Raw genomic sequence first — 20877 nt, 5'->3', positions numbered from 1 at the left:
TTGTATCAACATCTACATCTGACTGTTATATTAAAAAAAGTACATATTTGCCAATTAACATGTGTAACTTGAATTATACATATTTTTTTCTCTTAAAAATAAAATTGATTTTATTTTATTTTTCAAATGCTATCTTATTTTATTTCTCTACCAGCAGTTTGAATTTCCCCTTTTCTTTGTTAATTGTTTTTATAATAAATTAATATAAACTCATCTTAACAATTGAACAGTTTTGCAGTTTCTCTTTCTTCCCCTCTTATAATCTTATGTCCCCACTTTCTGTCGTTCAGTGAGAGTAATGAGCTCTAATTTCTCCTGCCAGTACTTTAAATCTGGGCTGCATGGTGTCAGGTTATCATGTGAAGGTGCTCATTGTTGAGCCTGGAACGATATTTAGTTTTAATTATGTTCACTGTGGAGAAAGCTGCTTCACAGCTGTATGTGGACCCAAACATGGGCAGGATGTTTTAAGATGGTCAGTTTATTTTCTGTGACTTCAGTTCAAACTTGAGTGGATATGTTTGATGAAAAACTTTGTCTTTTGTTTCAGTGGCGTTTAACTTTCGCACTTTGAATGCCACGGTCTCTGAACGTATGAGACACTGTTTTTGTCCCAGTGGGAAGACTGAACAACGATTAATCTGTCCATTCCGGGTTGAACTTCCCTTTCCACCTGTTACGCTTCTCATCTCTGTTATATAGAGTCAAGCTAATTACCGTATTTTGACGACCATTCGGTTTTGTGTCATTTCTGGATTTAAAACACACACACTCAGCACGCCGTGTGGAAAGGCCCCGTCAACACACACACAAGCATACAAGTGTGCATATTTACTTTAAGTTAAGTTATTTGTCAGGACTGCGCGTGTCGGGCTTCATCCGAGCCTGATCAGCTGAGACGGCACGAGCCCGCAGCTCTCTGGCCGCTACAGCAGAGTCACTTTCCGATGCTTTTGGGAAAGCCCAAACAGTAAAGTCCAGCAGACACGACAGACCACATCTACAATCCTTCAGCAGTAAACGACGGAGCCGCCGCCCGAGCGGCACCGACCTCCTCGGCCGCGGGGACGAGCCGGGATAAATGATCACGCCGCGCTCGCTCCCTGTTGGTGGCGCAGACCCAAGTAATCGATCCCTGATCCTGGTGGAGCTAAACGTACTCTGTGCAAAATGAAGGATTTACTCTGTAAATACACACCATTTCTCTTACTATTGCACATACAGCTAGCTGAATGTCTTCCTCTCCTCATTTGGTCGGGAGTTGCTATGCAGTCCCGCGGCCCACACGTACAAAACGGCCCACTAGGTGGCGCTCACTGGAATAAAGTAACACACATTTATTTGAAATATAGTGTTTATTCAGTATCAAAAATCATCATATCCGATCATATCCAATAAACCTGCTTCTTAACAGAACAACCTGCTTTCTGTATAAGCATTATTTTATAAACAAGTCAGTAAACATCCTAAGTCCTTATCAGCTGTTTTTACTATGAGAGTGTGACCAACCTGCCACAGCTCTCTCACACATGGACCAGCATCTTGGAGTGGCGGGAGGACAGCGGGGGGCGTGGCCGACCTGTCAAACCTCACAGGTTGGTCACAAAAACAGCTGATAAGGACGTTGTCACTTCCCATCACGTGACACTCTGAGGAAGGCGGGAGAACCGCTGGAACTGTCAGACGGAAGGTAAGAAGTCGGAACTTTGTCTGGAAAAAAGAAACCTTAGGATATCTATCTGAAGACATAATGAACACAATATACAACTAAGTCAGTAAACATTTATGACAACAGATTTTCACATCTCGTCTGTGTTCATTCTACCATCTTTTTTTTTTTTTTAAAGTCATTAGACCAGGAACTAGTCTCTGAACCTGACGATACGTCTCACTACTCATTCTGGTTCACGCTCTGGCGGCATAACCGGTGGTGGTGGATCTTGGGGGGACAGTTCAGTAGACCCATGTGTCTCAGACTGTGTTTAGTCTGAACCCACTTCATACTGATCACATCTTTAGAGTTCATCACTCGTGTGAGTACGTTGGTGTTTCTTTAGGTTACCTGATGTGGTAAAAGCTGCTCCACACTGATCACATCTGAACGGTTTATCTCCAGTGTGAATACGTTGGTGAGTGCTTAGACCACCTGATGTGGTAAAAGCTGCTCCACACTGATCACATCTGAACGGTTTATCTCCAGTGTGAATACGTTGGTGAATTTTTAGATGATCTTGTCTGGTAAAAGCTGCCCCACACTGATCACAAGTGAACGGTTTATCTCCAGTGTGAATACGTTGGTGAGTGCTTAGACCACCTGATGTGGTAAAAGCTGCTCCACACTGATCACATCTGAACGGTTTATGTCCAGTGTGTATACGTTGGTGAGTGATTAGATGATCTTGTCTGGTAAAAGCTGCTCCACACTGCTCACATCTGAATGGTTTATCTCCAGTGTGAATACGTTGGTGAGTCTTTAAGTGACTTGATGTGGTAAAAGCTGCTCCACACTGATGACATCTGAATGGTTTATCTACAGTGTGCATATGTTGGTGTTTCTTTAGGTGACTTGATGTGGTAAAAGCTGCTCCACACTGATCACATCTGAACGGTTTATCTCCAGTGTGAATACGTTGGTGAGTCTTTAAGTGACTTGATGTGGTAAAAGCTGCTCCACACTGATGACATCTGAATGGTTTATCTACAGTGTGCATATGTTGGTGTTTCTTTAGGTGACTTGATGTGGTAAAAGCTGCTCCACACTGATCACATCTGAACGGTTTATCTCCAGTGTGAATACGTTGGTGTTTCTTTAGGTGACTTGATGTGGTAAAAGCTGCTCCACACTGATCACATCTGAAAGGTTTATCTCCAGTGTGAATACGTTGGTGAGTGATTAGATTATCTCGTCTGGAAAAAGCTGCTCCACACTGATCACAAGTGACTGGTTTATCTCCAGTGTGAATACGTTGGTGTTTCTTTAGTTGACTTGATGTGGTAAAAGCTGCTCCACACTGATCACATCTGAACGGTTTATCTCCAGTGTGAATACGTTGGTGAGCCATTAGATTACCTGATGTGGTAAAAGCTGCTCCACACTGATCACATCTGAACGGTTTATCTCCAGTGTGAATACGTTGGTGAGCCATTAGATTACCTGATGTGGTAAAAGCTGCTCCACACTGATCACATTTGAACGGTTTATCGCCAGTGTGAATACGTTGGTGAATCTTTAGATGATCTTGTCTGGTAAAAGCTGCCCCACACTGATCACAAGTGAACGGTTTATCTCCAGTGTGAATACGTTGGTGAATCTTTAGATGACCTTGTCTGGTAAAAGCAGCTCCACACTGATCACAAGTGAACGGTTTATCTCCAGTGTGAATCATCTTATGTTTTCTCAGAGCTGATGAAGTGGTGAGGACTTTCTTGCAGTGATCACAGCGATAACTTGTGGGTCTCCCTTTGCCTTTATGTTTCTGTGAGGACAGAGAAGAAGGATTAAATCATCTTGTTGGCTGACTCTCAAAAGCTTTTCAGTTTCTATAAAGTGCTGTTCTTGACAGCCAGAAACCTTCAGATGAAACATCTCAGTACGTCAAATCAAAAGTGTAAATGGTTAAAGCTACTAACACAAAAGCCATCAAAATATTTCCTTAATAGGAATAGGTATTGATAAGATCTTCCAACCTTTTTTCATTCTGCTTAACGTTTCGGTTTTTATTGATTCCCTTATCAATTCTCATTTGGGAACAAAGAGACAACAAAAGTTTGATTAGCATCACCGATATAAAATTTAAATATTAATAAAATAAATATTCTCCTGTAGAAATGAACAAATACAGCATGCATTATTCTCTGGCAATTCCACTTGTGGGGTGAAATTGCCAAAAACCTTGGAATTTCAAAAGTGCAACAACAGGGCAAGGAGAAGAAAGAAAGAAAAAAAAAACACCCTACGGTCAGCATATAGCGTTTTTAGATATGACCCCATTATTATCACTTAATGTTTTTTTTATCCCTTTCTGACCTACCAGAGTACCAGAGACCTACCTACCTAGAGTATTTTTATTTGCTATCAATATATCAAAACAATCCATATAAGCCAATCTTTAATAATCTGTATGTTACAAGTTCATACTAACTAAATAGATTGCTAAAAAGTGCAAATAACTACCAAAAAAAAAAATGTAAATAGTTTTTGTTTTTAATTTTACACATATTTTTCTAAATACAGAAATCCCATAGCTAGATCCCTCAAAATTGTCAATGGAAAAAAGTAACACAGAAGCCTTTCAAACTAGGGATGCCCCGATACCGATACTGGTATCGGGGCCGATACTGCTCTCATATACACGCACTCACAAAAATTCTCCGATACAACTTGATTGTTGTTGTAGTTACTGATTAGCAACTCTAGGGGGAGATGTTGAGCCGCAGTCAGTGTCATAGACATATAAACGTAGACGCCCCATAGAGCGCTGAGCACGTACGTCAACGTCGCCGCCATATTGAGTGTGACAAGAATCCGCTGTAAACTAATACAAGTAAATTGACTTATTTTCATAAAGCGCCTTTCTACAAAGGAATTTACATTTTACGTCTCATTTATTCATTCACACAAGCATTAATATACTTGGGAAACAGTTAGGCACCAAATATAATATATTACATTTTCTCAGATGGCAAAAATAAGAACCTTATTGATCCCACATAGGAGTAATTCATGTTATATCAGCTATAGAGAACAAGGTAGTGCCGAAAAACAAAATATATTCTCCCTCACAAAAATAAGAAATAGAGAAACATATTTTCTCATCAACAAAGCATATTTTACATAAACATATTTTACATTTTTCAAGTAACAAAATAACATATTTGAACATTTTTTCAGATGTTTTCAGTTATTTTATTGTCTGAAAAATGGTGTTATTTGAAAAATTTTAAATTTGTTTTGTTGATGAGAAAAATATGTTTCTCTATTTTTCTTCAGCGCCTGCTCGCTCAAATTGATTTGTGCGCGACTGTTGTATTTGCACTTTTTTATAAGCTGCATTTGTTGTTAATAAAAGTTGTTAATATTAAGCATGTTATGTTGTTATCGTTCAGTAATTAGGCCCTCCAGAAAAACGCGATTACGCGATCGCATAATTCATTGCATAATCAGCCAAATGGCGCAGATTACGCAGGGATACATTTATTCCTAAAAGGGCGCTGAATGTGCGAATTATGCGGGGCTCGCTTGATTTCACAATAGCCGCACATTTTCGCATAAAGTTTGGAAAAAGGGGGAAGTGTTGTGAGTGACATGTCGGGACGCCCGGTCGCGACGTGCGGGACCCGCCCGGGGACCTCCGCACCCCTCGCAGAAACCGCCACCCCCCAAACAGCAGCTCTCACCCGCGGGGGAAAAAGGGAGTGCCGTTGAGCCCCCCGCTTGCGCGGTGGGCGCGTTTGCCGGTGGACTCAGGTCTCCGCGCTGACCGCGTACCACTGCGCCTGCGAAGGCCGGCGGAGGCGGACACACGCTCCCATCCACTTGGGGATCTTGGCGGCGGACGCGTGGGGTGACGGAGCTCTGGCTCGTCCCCTTGCCGCGCCGGCGCGCCTGGCAATCACCCGAGCACTGAGCTGGGGGCTGGAGGAAGAGACGGCCGGCCTCCGGGCCGCCACCGCCACCGCCCCTCTCCACCCGCGCTCTCCTTTTTTTTTTTCGCCTACGACCTCAGATCAGAGGAGACAGCCCGCTGAATTAAGCATATTACTAAGCGGAGGAAAATAAACAAACAAGGATTCCCTCAGTAGCGGGGAGCGAAGAGGGAAGAGCTCAGCGCCGAATCCGCAACTTCCTGCATATATCGCAACTTTCCGCATATTCCACGACTTCCCGCATATTCCGCAACTTCCAGCATATTCCGCAATTTCACCGCATAAAAGCACATCAAAAACCTGCACATTTAATCGCATAATCAATGATCAACAATCAAGGATTTTAGCCCGCAGAATCAAGGATTTTTGCCCGCGTTTTTCTGGAGGGTCTAAGTAATAGTGTTTGGTATTCAGTTTCTGAACGGTGAAGGTTCAAGCCAACGTTTGGTAATACCACTTGAGACTTACGTCATCATTTTTAATTAGTCACGGTAATACCGTATACCGGAGTAAAATGTGGAGGAAGGTTGACGGTATAAAAATTTGGATACCGCCCAAGCCTAGCGGCGACGTTGAGGTATCGCAGCAGCGGGCAAGCCCACTCGATGTGGTGTCTACGTATATATGTCTATGGTCAGCGTGGTGATGATAAGAGAGTGATACCCATGAGTGAGACTGGCAGCGCTATTTCAAGCAAGATAGCGACAATTAATGCAAGCGGGACATCAGCAGTGTGGACATATTTCAAAATAAGGGACGACAACAGAAGCAAGGCAGACTGCAAGCTACGTGCTGCTAAGGTATCAAGAGGAGGAAAGGAGAATATGTTGTTTAATACCAGCAACTTGATAAAACATCTCAAGACGCATCATAAAGCTGAGTATACGGAGTTTGCTAATGTTACTGCAAGACCACAACAGCCAACATTAGCTTGGGTTCTGCAAAAGCAACAGACAATGGCAAGAGACGACCCACGGGCCGTTAAAATAACGGAGGCTCTAACCAGTTATATAGGGCTGGATGACCAGCCACTGTCAGTTGGAGAAGATTAAGGATTTTGCCGTCTTCACAACTCACTCGAGCTGTGATATGATGTTTCATTGATATGTTACCGTATTGGCCCTAATATAAGACAGTGTTTTTTGTATTGAAATAAGACTGAAAAACTGGGGGTCGTCTTACATTCGGGGTCTAGACATAATACCCATTCACAACGCTAGATGGCACCAGATATCGCCAGATATCTTTGAAGCGAACCCCTGTCATGAAGAAGAAAAATAAAAAATAGCGGAGAAAGAAAAGAAAAGAAAATTAAAGCTGCAAGCAGCGATGAACGGGCCCTTGCACTCATGGCCACCCCATGAGATGTTAGATGTTAATACTTCAATTTTTTCCCACAGTAAAATTGTTTGAAATTTGAATTTGGAGGCTGCTTGCTGATTGGGTAACGTATTGCGTCACGCATCGCGTCACTTCCTGGTGTTTGCGGTCTGTGCTGCTGCCGTCTCACGGCGTTTGCAGGCTCAGATCTCTCCCGACTTTTTATCTAAAACTTAGACTGTTTTCTGGTAAAATAGCACTATATCTGGTACATTACTGTCTTTATTTCAACACTCGCTCATTTTCTCTTCCGTAACTTTCACTGTCACCAATCACCGATACATTTTCTGTCCGTTAGCCTCCGTTAGCATCTTAGCATGGCCTCTCCGGCTCCCACCGCTTCACCGCTTTCCTGCTCAGTGTGTGAAATGTTTAGTTATTCCTCTGCCTCCTTTAGTGAAGACGGTAAGTGCTTGAAGTGTAGTTTATTTGCAGGGCTGGAGGCGAGGCTCAGTCAGTTAGAGGTCCGGTTCGGCCAACTAAACCATAGTCCGAGAGCCTCCTCAGCTAACCAGGCTAAGCTAGCGGCGACCGGCCCGTAGCAGCTGAGCGTAGCCGCTCCCCTGCAGCTCCCGAGCAGCCGGCCAGGCAGGGCAGCTGGGTGACTGTTCGGAGGAAGACTAGTCTTAAAGGGCTCACGGAACACCACCACCCGCTTCATGTGTCTAACCGTTTTTCCCCACTCAGCGACACATCTGTTGAGAAACCGACCCTGGTGATTGGAGACTCTATTGTGAGACATGTGAGGCCGACTCCAGAGACCTTAGTTAGGTGCATCCCGGGGGCCAGAGCGGGCGACATAGAAGAAAATTTGAAGCTACTGGCAAAGGGTAATCGTAAATATGGTAAAGTTATCATCAATGTCGGAGCTAACGACTCCCGTCTTCGCCAGTCGGAAGTAACCAGAATAAATATTGTCTCGGTGTGTAACTACGCCAAGACCATGTCGGACTCTGTAGGTTTTTCTGGCCCCCTCCCCAATCTGACCAGCGATGACATGTTTAGTCGCATGCTCTCGCTCCGCCGCTGGTTGTCTCAGTGGTGTTCAGAAAACGACGTGGACTTTATTGACAACTGGGAGACATTCTGGGGAAAGCCTGGTCTGATTAGAAGGGACGGCATTCATCCCACCCGGGATGGTGCAGCTCTTATGTCTAGAAATCTGGCCAATGTTATTAGACACTCCCCCTGACAATGCAGGGTCCAGGCCAGGATGCAGAGCTGTAGTTTAACACACTTCTCTGCTGCTTCTCGAGGACCAACGCCTGCCAACAAAACTATAGGATTGCATTATGTAATTAGCGGCTCTAAAACTGTAGGATTACATGATATTGGCGACTCTGGCCAGGTGCCTAGCAAAATAGAAGTGGTTGCAGTTCCCCGCCCTCCAAAAGTTCACCAGGTGCAGCGTTATAGAGGCGTTAACCAAGATAACCTTGTAAAAATTAAAACCAATGTACATTTGGTACCAATTACAGACCGAAAAATTAGATGCGGACTACTAAATATACGATCATTAAGCTCCAAGTCTCTGTTAGTAAATGATATAATTACAGAGAGCAGGAGTGATATTTTCTGCTTAACAGAAACATGGTTACAGGAGGAAGAGTATGTTAGTTTGAATGAATCAACTCCGCCCGGCTACTTTAATCATCACATTCCTAGAAGCACGGGCCGAGGCGGAGGAGTCGCAGCAATTTATAACTCCGGTCTCCAAACAAAAATTGAACCTAAGTGCAACTATAATACATTTGAAAGCCTCATGCTTGGTCTGAAATTTCCGAGCTGGAAATCAGAGAAGCCAGTTGTGTTAGTGGTAGTGTACCGGCCCCCTGCTGGTGCGTATCTAGAGTTTTTGTCTGAATTTTCAGATTTCCTTTCTGGATTATTGATCAGCACAGATAAATTCATCATAGTGGGTGATTTTAACATTCATATGGATGTTGAAAGCGATAATCTTAAATTAGCCTTCGATTCTCTTCTAGAATCAATGGGTATCTCACAAAAAGTGGATAAACCGACGCACTGTTTTAATCATACTCTCGATCTCGTTCTCACCTACGGTGTTGAAACTGATGGTCTGTTGGTGTCACCTGTAAACTCCCTTTTATCCGACCATTACTTAATAACGTTTGAATTTAATTTTGTTGATGTTGAAGTGCAAAATAGGAGGTATTATTTTAGCAGATGTTTGTCTGATGAAGTTATTGTTAAATTTAGGGAGGCCATTGCTTATCTTACGACAGTGCGAAATAGTGATGTAATCGAGGCCAGTGACCTGGGTTCTACCTCTGCAGATGTTGATTTCCTTGCTAGTAACACTGCTGATTTGTTGCATTCAGCTTTAGATGAAGTTGCTCCTTTGAAAAGGAGGGTTTCTAGCCACAGGAGCTTAACTCCTTGGTATAATTCAGATATCCGCATGTTGAAACAAAACGTGCGTAAAATGGAAAGGAAGTGGTACTCTTGTAGGTCTGTAGACTCTTATCGTGAATGGAAAGATATTCTAATAGTATATAAAAAAGCCATTCGCAAAGCCAGAACAGCTTATTATTCAACGTTGATAACGTGGATAACAAAAGTAACCCACGTTTTCTGTTCAGCACTGTAGCCAGGCTGACAAAGAGTCACAACTCTGTTGAGCCGTGCATTCCTGCAGCTCTCAGTAGTGAGGACTTTATGAGCTTCTTCAACAGTAAAATCGCGAGAATTAGAGAAGAAATCAACCAGCCGGTTGTGGGCGTTTCTTCAGCTTTAGCGACTTCCCTACGCTCTGACTTGCCTCTAGACTGTTTTGATCCTATAGACCTCCCTGAGCTGACCTCACTCGTCAATAGAGCTAAGTCAACCACATGTATGTTAGACCCCATCCCGACTCGACTATTCAAGCATATTTTTTCTCTTATTGGTACGACAATACTGGACCAAATTAACCTATCCCTAAGTTTAGGATATGTACCACAGGTTTTCAAAGTGGCAGTAATTAAACCTTTACTTAAAAAACCTTCTCTTGACCCAGACACCTTAGCTAATTATAGACCAATTTCCAACCTTCCATTAGTGTCTAAAATTCTGGAAAAGGCAGTTTCAAGCCAGTTATGTGACTATTTGTATAGAAATGATCTGTTTGAAGTCTTTCAGTCAGGGTTCAGAATGCATCATAGCACAGAGACAGCACTGGTTCGAGTCACGAATGACCTCCTTATGGCCTCAGATAAGGGATTAGTGTCCATACTGGTTCTACTGGACCTCAGTGCTGCTTTTGACACTATAGATCATGGCATTTTACTGCACAGGTTAGAGCATGTTGTTGGGATTAAAGGGACAGCTCTATGTTGGTTTAAATCATACCTATCTGACAGGTTCCAGTTTGTTCATGTACATGAGGTTTCTTCAGAACAGTCAAGGGTCTGTTATGGTGTTCCGCAGGGTTCAGTGCTAGGGCCAATCTTGTTCAGTTTATACATGCAGCCGTTGGGAAGTATAATCCAGAATCACGGCATACACTTTCATTGTTATGCTGATGATACGCAGCTCTACTTGTCTATGAAGCCGGATGAAACAGAACCGTTAGTTAAACTTCAGGCATGTCTTAGGGACATCAAGGACTGGATGTCCAGAAATTTCCTGCTTCTAAATTCAGATAAAACAGAGGTTATCATTCTTGGTCCAGAGCATCTTAGGAAGGGATTAGATGGTGTTGCGATGGCTTCCAGTGCAACTGTGAGAAACCTTGGTGTTATTTTCGATCAGGATTTGTCGTTTAAACCATATGTCAATCAGGTTTGTAAAATAGCCTTTTTCCATCTCCGTAATATTGCAAAGATTAGGAAAATCCTCTCGCAGAGTGATGCAGAAAAACTAGTTCATGCGTTTGTATCTTCTAGACTAGATTACTGTAATGTGTTGTTAGCAGGATGTCCAAGTAATTTGCTGAATAGGCTCCAGCTGATCCAAAATGCAGCAGCACGAGTACTGACAGGAATTAGCAGGAGAGACCACGTCTCTCCAGTGTTAGCGTCGCTCCATTGGTTACCCGTAAAATTCAGAATCCAGTTTAAAATTCTATTACTTGCGTATAAAGCCCAAAACGGCTTAGCTCCGCATTATTTGCAAGACCTGATAGTGCCTTATGTTCCTGTCAGAGCTCTCCGTTCTCAGAGTGCAGGTTTACTCGTAGTTCCTAGAGTATCTAAATGTAGATTTGGAGGGTGGGCGTTCTGCTATCAGGCACCACTACTATGGAACCAACTTCCAATCTGGGTTAAGGAGGCTGACACCACCTCCACCTTTAAAACTAAACTTAAAACATTTCTGTTTAGTAAAGCCTATAGTTAGTGTTTAGTAAACCTCTAGCTGGTGTTGGTAAATCTCTAGGTAGTGTAAACTTTAGTGTGTCAGAGTCGCTCCTGTAGTTTCTTGTGCTGGCCCCCCCTTCTCCTCCCTTTTCTCTCTTTTGTCCATGTTGCAGCATCCTTTGCCGGACACCGGAACCTGCAGGTGGTCGTGGGTGGCTTGTAGCTTGCATTACGGAGCACAAGTCTTTCCCTGACCCTGCACCCCAAACTGGGACATGCTGATTGGGCCGGAGCTTCGGGAGCTGCATGCTGGCCTGCGGTCCCCACCCCTGGTCATCCCGTTGCTGGCCCCCCCTTCTCCTCCCTTTTCTCTCTTTTGTCCTGCAGGTGGTTGTGGGTGGCTTGTAGCTTGCATTACGGAGCACAAGTCTTTCCCCGACCCTGCACCCCAACCTGGGACTTGCTGATTGGGCCGGAGCTTCGGGAGCTGCGTGCTGGCCTGCGGTCCCCACCCCTGGTCATCCCGTTGCTGGCCCCCCCTTCTCCTCCCTTTTCTCTCTTTTGTCCTGCAGGTGGTCGTGGGTGGCTTGTAGCTTGCATTACGGAGCACAAGTCTTTCCCTGACCCTGCACCCCAACCTGGGACTTGCTGATTGGGCCGGAGCTTCTGGAGCTGCGTGCTGGCCTGCGGTCCCCACCCCTGGTCATCCCGTTGCTGCTTCCACCTGCCTGCTGTGCTGTTGCCGTCCCTGACCCACCAGTCTGGCCCTCGGCAGGAGGGTCCCCCCTTATGAGCCTGGTCCTGCTCAAGGTTTCTTCCCTCCTAAAGGGGAGTTTTTCCTTGCCACTGTTTGGCTTAAGGTTTTTCTCCCACTAGGGGAGTTTTTACCTGCCATTGTTTATGTAATAACTGCTCGGGGGTCATGTTCTGGGTATGGGTCTCTGTAAAGCGTCTAGAGACAACTCTGTTGTATTAGACGCTATATAAATAAAATTGAATTGAATTGAACTGTGCCTGTAGTGTGTAGTTGTGAAAAGGGCTATAAGAGACATTGGGTGAAATTATGGGCGAATTCATTTTTATAGTCTCTGCAACACAGAATCTGAAGCAAAAAGGGCGATTGACTTTTGTAGAAAAGTAAAGTGTTTGAAGTTTACACATTAATATTTCAATATTTGTACAGTAAAATTGTTTGAAATGAAGTATGCTTGTAGTTATTGTACTTGGGAAGAGGGGTATATGAGGTATTGGGTGAAATTATGGGAGAATTCATTTTTCCAGTCTCTCCAACACAGAACTTGAACCAAAAAAGGCGACTGACTTTTTTAGAAAAGTAAAGTGTTTGAAGTTTAGATGTTGATATTTCAAATGTATACAGTAAAATTGTTTGAAATTAAGCATGCTTGTAGTAATAACAGTTGTGAAGAGTTATATGAGGTATTGGGTGAAATTATGGGCGAATTTATTTTTATAGTCCCTGCAAAACAGAACCTGAAGAAAAAAAAAGGCGAATTACTTTTTTTTAGAAAAGTAAGGTGTTTGAAGTTTAGATGTTTCCATTGTTACGCAGTAAATTTGTTTGGAATTCCCTGTGCCTGTAGTGATTGTAGTTGTGAAGAGGGCTATATGAGGTATTGGGTGAAATTATGGGCGAATTCATTTTTATAGTCTCTGAAAAAACAGAACCTTAAAGGGGACCTATTATGAAAAACACGTTTTTTCTTGTTTTAATATATATATAAAGAGGTCTCCCCTCACCCTGCCAACACAGAGAAGATGAAAAGCAACCGAATTCTGCAGGGTCTGTACACCCCGCCCGGCTGAATCTTCCAGTGTCATGTGTCATGAGCCGTTCAGAATCTGCACCATAGGCGCAGAGGTTTGGCCTCCGCTGCTGAAACCACGCCCACAACCAACTCCGCCGGCTGGAGCTCCGCCATTGTTTAGAAGCGGTGGCTGTTTCCACAGCGAGGGACAGGTTTTGCATCCACATTTACCCTCATAAAAGGATCAGTAGCAACAGCACGGACCCGGCAACTGCACACGAGTCAGCGGTAAGTGACGTTATTTTTTTTATGTTATTTATATTTGTCTACAAGTATGATCTTTGCATGGGCTAAGTATTTAGCTTAGCTCTGGAGCACCGGAGCTGCTCACGGAGCTGCCGGAACTGCTCACCGTGGCCCCGGTGGCTCTGATGTTCCCTAACGGAGCCACTCACTCGTTAGGTAACACCGGAGCTCTATTAGTAATACATTTTTCTTCTGTTTATGATTTCAGATCTTCCAAGCACCTGAAGCTGTTCAACGACACCTTCAGAAGACGCACTGTCCTTCCTTGAGCCAGCAATAGTGCATACATGTTATTTATATACAACTCATGTTCTTTTATTTTTTTAACAATAAAGTTGCCATTTGTGAACATTCAGTGTTGTGATTTCTTTACAGTTAACATGATTCATTTGTCTTGAGGAATTGGAGTAAAGAACTGTGGTGTACCTGTTTAGAATTCAATTAAGGCCCTGTCCCAATACTCCCACTACCCCTACTTTTCAGCCCTACCCCTAAATTTTGCGCGTTCCCGTGAAGGTAGTGGTGTCCCAATTCCTCTTTCCACCTAGGGGTAGTGAAGAAAACTAGTGTAGTGGCTATGAATCTTTCCCTACGGATCGAGGGATTTCCGATGCTGACTAGCTGAACTAGTGACAATTTTTTTTTCCCAGAATGCTTTTCGTCGTCATTTGCGGACTGAATAAAAAAAAAAAACATGGCGGACATTTCTTATTTTTTAGTGAATAAAATCAATATTTTGAGTTTCTGCATAAAAATGCGTTTTGATTACATTTCTAGGCCTATGGCGTAGGTTGCGCGGCGACGCGCGCCGTACGCCGTACCCTACTCCGTAGGCTCCGCGTCGATTTAACGCAGAACCATAAATCAGCTCCTGAGCCGGCAGGCAAGCAGAAATCCCAAAATTTTCTGAGCAAATTTCTTAACAGGCGTAGCTACAACTGTTAGATTTCATCTATTAAACCAACATTTATCTTCCTAAATGATTTCTTTCAGCCAGCGGTAATTCTCTACAGAGCTGCAGGTTTCTCCCCGGGACGTCGGCGCAACACTGCTGCCGCCGCCGCCGCCACCGCCGCCGGTCTCATCATCGCCGAAAACATCAGATCAAATTTCTTAACAGGCGTTATTTGGATAAACTGAGCCTGAAAAAAAATTTAAACTTAATAGTGGCATATTAACAGCGCTACAGCTGAAAAACAGCTTTTGGCTCTCAGCTTCCTGATTAGTGGTGGTGCTGAAAAGTAGGGTTAGTGGGAGTATTGGGACAGGCCCCTGAAGAAGATTTCAAGTGCCCTAAAATCTGTCCCTTCTTTTTTAGGGGTAGTGGTAGTGAGGGAGGGCTAGTGGAAGAAAGTAGGGCTAATGAAGAAATGTAGGGGGTGTATTGGGATTGGGCCTAAATCTTCCTGTGTGAAGACGAGGTGACCCGGTCAGGTAACTAAAGGCTGATTTATGGTTCCGCGTTACACCAACGCAGAGCCTACGGCGTAGGGTACGCGTCGATTTAACGCAGAACCGTAATTCAGGCTTAAGATCCGTTTACACCAGAGGTCACTAACAGGCGGGCCGCGGTCCGGGTCCGGACCCAGACGCCGTCCTGCATGGACCCAGACCTGTAATCAATAAATTACCGAGGGATTCTATATTTTGACGGGGCACTTCTATTTTAACCAGCGCAGCTTTACTATTCTTTACGGCATTTGTTTAGCAGACCAATAGGATTTAAGGAGTTAAGCCATCCCACATGATGCTGCTCAGCCAATCAAATCCGTGTACGCGCGCCCAATGACGCAATGCGCCCATTGTATTATTGTAAAGGCTGATTTATGGTTCCGCGTTACACCAACGCAGAGCCAACGGTGCGCGTCGCCGCGTACCCTACGGCGTAGGCTCTGCGTCGATTTAACGTGGAACCATAATTTAGGCTTAAGGCGGATGTAATTGAGGCCACCATGAGAAGTTAAGGGGGGCACGTGAATTGCCCGGCGGCGGCTCCGTGGCGGGACACCTGGGGCGGACGGGCGGACGGGCAGACTTGGGCCCCGTCCCAATTCTCCCCCTTGCCCTCGTTTTCTTCACTACCCCTAAATTTTGCGTGTTCCCGTGAGGGTAGTGGTGTCCCAATTCCTCTTTTCACCTAGGGGGAGTGGGCATAACGAGGGCTCGGGGCTGAAGCCCCTTCACATCGAGGGATTTCACATGCTGACTTCGCGAGCGAGGGGGTATAAAAATTTCCCAGAATGCTTTTCGTCGTCATTTGCGGACTGAATCCAACAAAAAAAACATGACGGACATTTTCTTATTTTTTTGTGAATAAAATCAATATTTTGAGTTAGTTTCTGCATAAAAATGCGTTTTGATTAAATTTCTAGCAAGAAATATATATTTTACTTTCATAATATTCACTCAGTGAATGTACATAATCCCTTTTTTGTCCGTTGTTCACGAAGATCACGCTGGTATAAAGGCTGTTAGGTTACGCCGTAGGCTACGTAACCTACGCCGTAGGCTACGTAACCTACGCCATAGGCTCTGCGTCGATTTGACTCGCCGACTGAGGGCAAACATCATTTGCAGACTCATCTCAGATTGTGACCGAGGGAGCAAGCATTTTTTTGTGGGAAATAGAGAGAAATAATCCTGTGACTCGTCAGATTTGTTTTGGATGTTTCTGATATAATAGTTTTCAGAAACCACAAAGCTGTTATCTGGGTAATTTACACACTTTCAGATAAAGCTGAAGTGAAGATAGTGGAGTTGTTTTATGGTTCTCTGTAAAATCGACGCAGAGCCTACTGCGTAGGTTGCGCTGCGACCCGCGCCGTACGCCGTACCCTACGCCGTACCCTACGCCGTAGGCTCTGCGCCGATTTAACGCGGACCCATAAGCTCCGGAGCCGGCAGGCAGAAATTTCGAAATTTTCTGAGCACATTTCTTAACAGGCGTAGCTACAACTGTTAGATTTCATCTATTAAACCAACATCTTCCTAAATGATTTATTTCAGCCAGCGTAATTCTCAACAGAGCTGCAGGTTTCTCTCCCGGGACGACGGCGCTGGGTTGACCCAGCGGACACGTCTGATCTCGGGCTGTGAGCTGCTGCTGCTCCCCGGGGCCCGGCAGCTGTTCTCATCTCCGAAAACGTTGAGTCAAATTTCTTAACAGGCGTTATTTGGATAAACCCCCAGGTTGGGGATCTTAAAGGTTACTTTTACGCCTGAAAAAATATTAAAACTTAATAAAGTGCCATATTAACAGCGCTACAGCTGAAATTAAAACAGCTTTTGGCTCTCAGCTTCCTGATCAGGGTAGGGATGAAAACGAGGGGTAGGGGGAGAATTGGGACAGGCACCTGGGCCAAGTGCCCTAGATCTCAAGTGCCCTAAAATCTCCCCCTTCTTTTTTAGGGGGTAGGGAAGAAAAGAAGGGCGAGTGAAGGAAAGTAGGGGGAGTATTGAGATTGGGCCTTGGGCTCGCTACCGAGAAGAAGACCGGCTCCCGGGGGAGCTGCGCTGCGGAGGCGGGCCGGAAGGCCGGAGGAACCACCCGGCCGAGCGGCAGCCGACACGGGGACACGCATGGGAAGGTCGGCTGCCGCTCGGTCGGCGGGCTCCGTCGTTTACCACTCAAGTCTGAACTGAAGTCACAGAAAATAAGTTGACCATCTTAAAACATCCTGACCATGTTTGGGTCCACATACAGCTGTGAGGCAGCTTTCTCCACAATTAACATAATTAAAACTAAATATCGTTCCAGGCTCACCAATGAGCACCTCCACATGTGTATGAGAACCTGACACCATCCAGCCCAGATTTAAAGTCCTGGCAGGAGAAATTAGAGCTCAGTTCTCTCACCGAGTGACAGAAAGTGGGGGCATAAGATTATAAGAGGGGAAGAAAGAAAAACTGCAAAACTGTTCAATTGTTAAGATGTGTTTATATTCATTTAATATAAAAATGTGTTGAGACAATTAACAAAGAAAAGGGGAAATTCAAACTGCTGGTAGATAAATAAAATAAGATAGTAGGGGTGTAACGGTACATGTATTTGTATTGAACTGTTCGGTATAGCGTGTTCGGTTCGGAACGGAGGCATACTGAACGAGTTTCCACACGGGCATATTAATTAGAGGACCGCGTGCACGTTGTGGAGCAGAGCGCTGCTGCCGCTGCACATAGGCAGTTTCGCTCACACCAAGAAACAACAAGCAACAGTTGTAGCCGACCAAATCCGCTCCGACCCGGTGTCAGTGATCAGCGCAGACAGACTGCAGCTTCGCCTGAATTATGGTTCCGCATTAAATCGACGGCGTTGGGTCGCGGTGCGGTGTGCGTCGCCGCGTACCCTACGCCGTCGGTTCTGCGTTGGTGTGACGCGGAACCATAAATCAGGCACCGGGAGCAAGGGCTCGCTGGCTTGATGTTGATCCGCGGACCAAACTTGTTAAGGAGCATCAAAATCACTCTTATCTACGCGGAAATAACGCTAAAATATAAAGAAAGCGTCCCAAAGTTTGATCTATGGTGAAATAGGAAAATTAAGATGTGTACGCTTATGTGTAGGCTGTTCCCACTGTTCCCTTCAGTTCTGCAGTGCAGCTTGAAACCCCGCCCACCCCCGCCCCGCTGCAGGCACTCACGCTTTCAGTGTGAATGCAGGGTAATGCCGCTAGTATTGGCAATAAAAGTACATTATTTATAAATGTTATTTAATCTGAGCAACAAATTTAAACTGTTCAGTGTTGCATTTGTTCAATTTTGCACATCAGGGAGATATTTTTTTTTAAGTCTGAGCCAATGTTATTTTGTGTGTGTGTAATAAACAACTAGCACGTTTATATTTTGCATTTTGTTTTCTTACTGTACCGAAAATGAACCGAACCGTGACCTCCAAACCGAGGTACGTACCGAACCGAGACTTTTGTGTACCGTTACACCCCTATAAGATAGCATTTGAAAAATAAAATAAAATCTATTTTATTTTTTATTGCAGTCCTTTAACCTAAATGAGAAAAATAAATATGTGTAATTCAAGTTACACGTGTTGTGGCAAATATTTTTGAAATGTACTTTGTTTAATATAACAGTCAGAGGCAGATGTTACAACTATGAGGCTACTTGAATATATACACACATATACATCATATACATCATATATATATTTATATATATATATATATATATATATATATATATATATATTTTATGATGTTCTGGACCTTCGCTTGAGTAAATTTTCTCTAAGTGGACCTCTTAAAGTTTTAGTTGAATACCCCTGGTTTACACCGTGTAACTGAATGAGAGCGTCCGACTATCGCGTCGAGCTGAGTGACATCTGACGCTCTCTGTCCACACTGAAACCGTTAAACTCGCGGCCAGTTAGGACAGCCCAATAGAAAATATAAAGCAATGGAATTGATTTTGTCGCAGAAGCTCCCTCGCATGGGACAGGCTTTGTATACGCAGCCGCAGCTCTTCAGCTAGAGCGAGGCTTTGTTCCCTCCCCTGCTACACGTCATTCAGGCAGCCAATCAGCGCAGAGCCTCATTATCATAGCCCCGCCCCTCAGAATCCCTCATAGATAATGAGGTTAGAAGCGGTAAAACTAGAGACATGGCTCACAGGCTGAATTTCTGATTTATGTAGAAAAAAACAAGCTTTAGATTGTTTTTAAGACATTCAATGCCTGTTTAAAATATACATTAAATGCCATAATAGTAGGGCTGGGCGATTTTGGACAAAAATAAAATCCCGATTTTTTTCTCTGAAAACCCATTTTCGATTTTGATTTTTTTGGTAAAACTACAAAAGACAATGGAATAAATTGTTAAAAAATATTTTATCTTTATTTTTAAAGAAAAATAGCAAACAAATGTCCCTATTGGGAATGAAGTGCAATTGAAAGATACTGTAAATCCTCCTTGAGTTTAGTAAAGTGAAAACATTTACCATTTTCTTGACCAAACAAAGATGACTAGACGAGCTCTGTCTGTAATGCAGCCAGCTGCAAGAAAGGAAAATCGATTTTCCGATTTTCCTTTTTTTAACATAGATTGTGATTAATAAATCCGATTTAGATTTAAAATCGATTAATCGCACAGCCCTACATAATAGGTCTCCTTCAAATAAAAAAATCTAATAAGTAAAACTAGAAACTTACTTCCAGGCCAATCTGTCCCCGTTTCACCCTCACTTCATGCTTTATATATTTTTTTTCTACTTCTACTGTCTCTTGTTTTCCTCACGTTTACTTCTTAGGTCCTTAATAGGTCCCCTTTAAGTTTGAACGAAAACGGTGTATTTTACACGTGTCATAGTTGTCAAAATGCTGTTTTTTACGCCATGTTTTACGCGCGTTAATGAACGCCGCTTATTGCGGCGTTTAGGGACCACAGAAAACGCCGCTTTTTACGCCACTCGTATAAAACACCGCTTTTTGTGCTTATAATGGCGTTTTTTTTTACGCCGTTTTGTTCGGCAGGGCGTTCATTTTATGTCTACTTTCTGGCTCTTCTGGCTTTCCAAATGAAATGAACGCAGGATGCGATTGCATTCGCGTTGTGAACTGCAAGTAGAGTCCAGTGCTTTAACCCGCCGACGGCGTCTCCCTCCCGGGGTAGGAGCTCCAACAAACCCCGCTGCTCTGGAGATGTTGCTGCTACTGGGTTGTATCACCACGTGGTTACCAGAACTGCAGACACTCACGAGTTGGTGGGGACTTTATGTGTTTTAACTTTAGATTATGTGTTTTAACTTCACATTGTGTGTTTTTAACTTTAGATAATGTGTTTCAACGTCACCATAAAACTCCAAAACAACCACCATCTCCAGACTGCTGCGTCCGTGTTTCCGCCACATTCACATATTCAGACGTAAACACGTTTAAAAGTCTCCGAGGAAGATCACGTGTTTGTGTTTTCTGCGGTTCCGTTCAAAGTTACGGACACGTAATAAAATAAAGTGTTTGGATCAGAATCAGCAGAACCTGGACCTGAACACTGACCTGTAGACCAGCAGAGGAAGATCCTGCTCTGGTCCTGATGCTGGACGAGTCCTGGTTCTGACCCCGGTCCATCTCCGAGTCCTGGTTCTGACCCCGGTCCATCTCCGAGTCCTGGTTCTGACCCCGGTCCATCTCCGAGTCCTGATTCTGACCCCGGTCCATCTCCGAGTCCTGGTTCTGACCCCGGTCCATCTCCGAGTCCTGGTTCTGATCCCGGTCCATCTCCGAGTCCTGGTTCTGATCCCGGTCCATCTCCGAGTCTTCAAATCTCAAAGCGCGTCTACAACCATGGATGTATTGCTACAAACCTGCACTGTGAGGACGGAACCACGTGACCTCCCCTGTGAGGACGGAACCACGTGACCTCCCCTGTGAGGACGGAACCACGTGACCTCCACTGTGCACTCAGATTCGGGAATTATCGCCATCTGCTGGACGAATAATTGCACTGCAACAACAAACGGAGAGGAGGGGAAAC

The 20877-nt window shown here is 44.1% G+C and overlaps 1 protein-coding gene across 1 annotated transcript; it reads right to left on the bottom strand.

The window, feature by feature from the left end:
• Positions 1-1387: 1387 nt before the first annotated feature.
• On the bottom strand, positions 1388-20654 carry LOC133441475 (zinc finger protein 665-like). Its single transcript, XM_061718802.1, has 2 exons — positions 20400-20654; positions 1388-3476 (listed from the first exon to the last, which is right to left on the bottom strand). Exons 1-2 carry the CDS (start codon positions 20649-20651, stop codon positions 2016-2018), a joined length of 1713 nt encoding a protein of 570 aa, XP_061574786.1. The 5' UTR covers positions 20652-20654; the 3' UTR covers positions 1388-2015.
• Positions 20655-20877: the final 223 nt, after the last annotated feature.

This window comes from Cololabis saira, chromosome 4, assembly GCF_033807715.1.
Source record: "Cololabis saira isolate AMF1-May2022 chromosome 4, fColSai1.1, whole genome shotgun sequence".
Classification (NCBI taxonomy): domain Eukaryota; kingdom Metazoa; phylum Chordata; class Actinopteri; order Beloniformes; family Belonidae; genus Cololabis; species Cololabis saira.
This window is presented reverse-complemented; position numbering and strand designations above follow the sequence as displayed.

Excerpts from the sequence above, each read along its gene's own strand:
- LOC133441475 (XM_061718802.1), bottom strand. The coding sequence starts at position 20,651 with ATGGACCGGGATCAGAACCAGGACTCGGAGATGGACCGGGATCAGAAC. Across the intron at positions 3,477-20,399 it reads CTTCCTCTGCTGGTCTACAG|AAACATAAAGGCAAAGGGAG; the intron begins GTCAGTGTTCAG and ends CTGTCCTCACAG.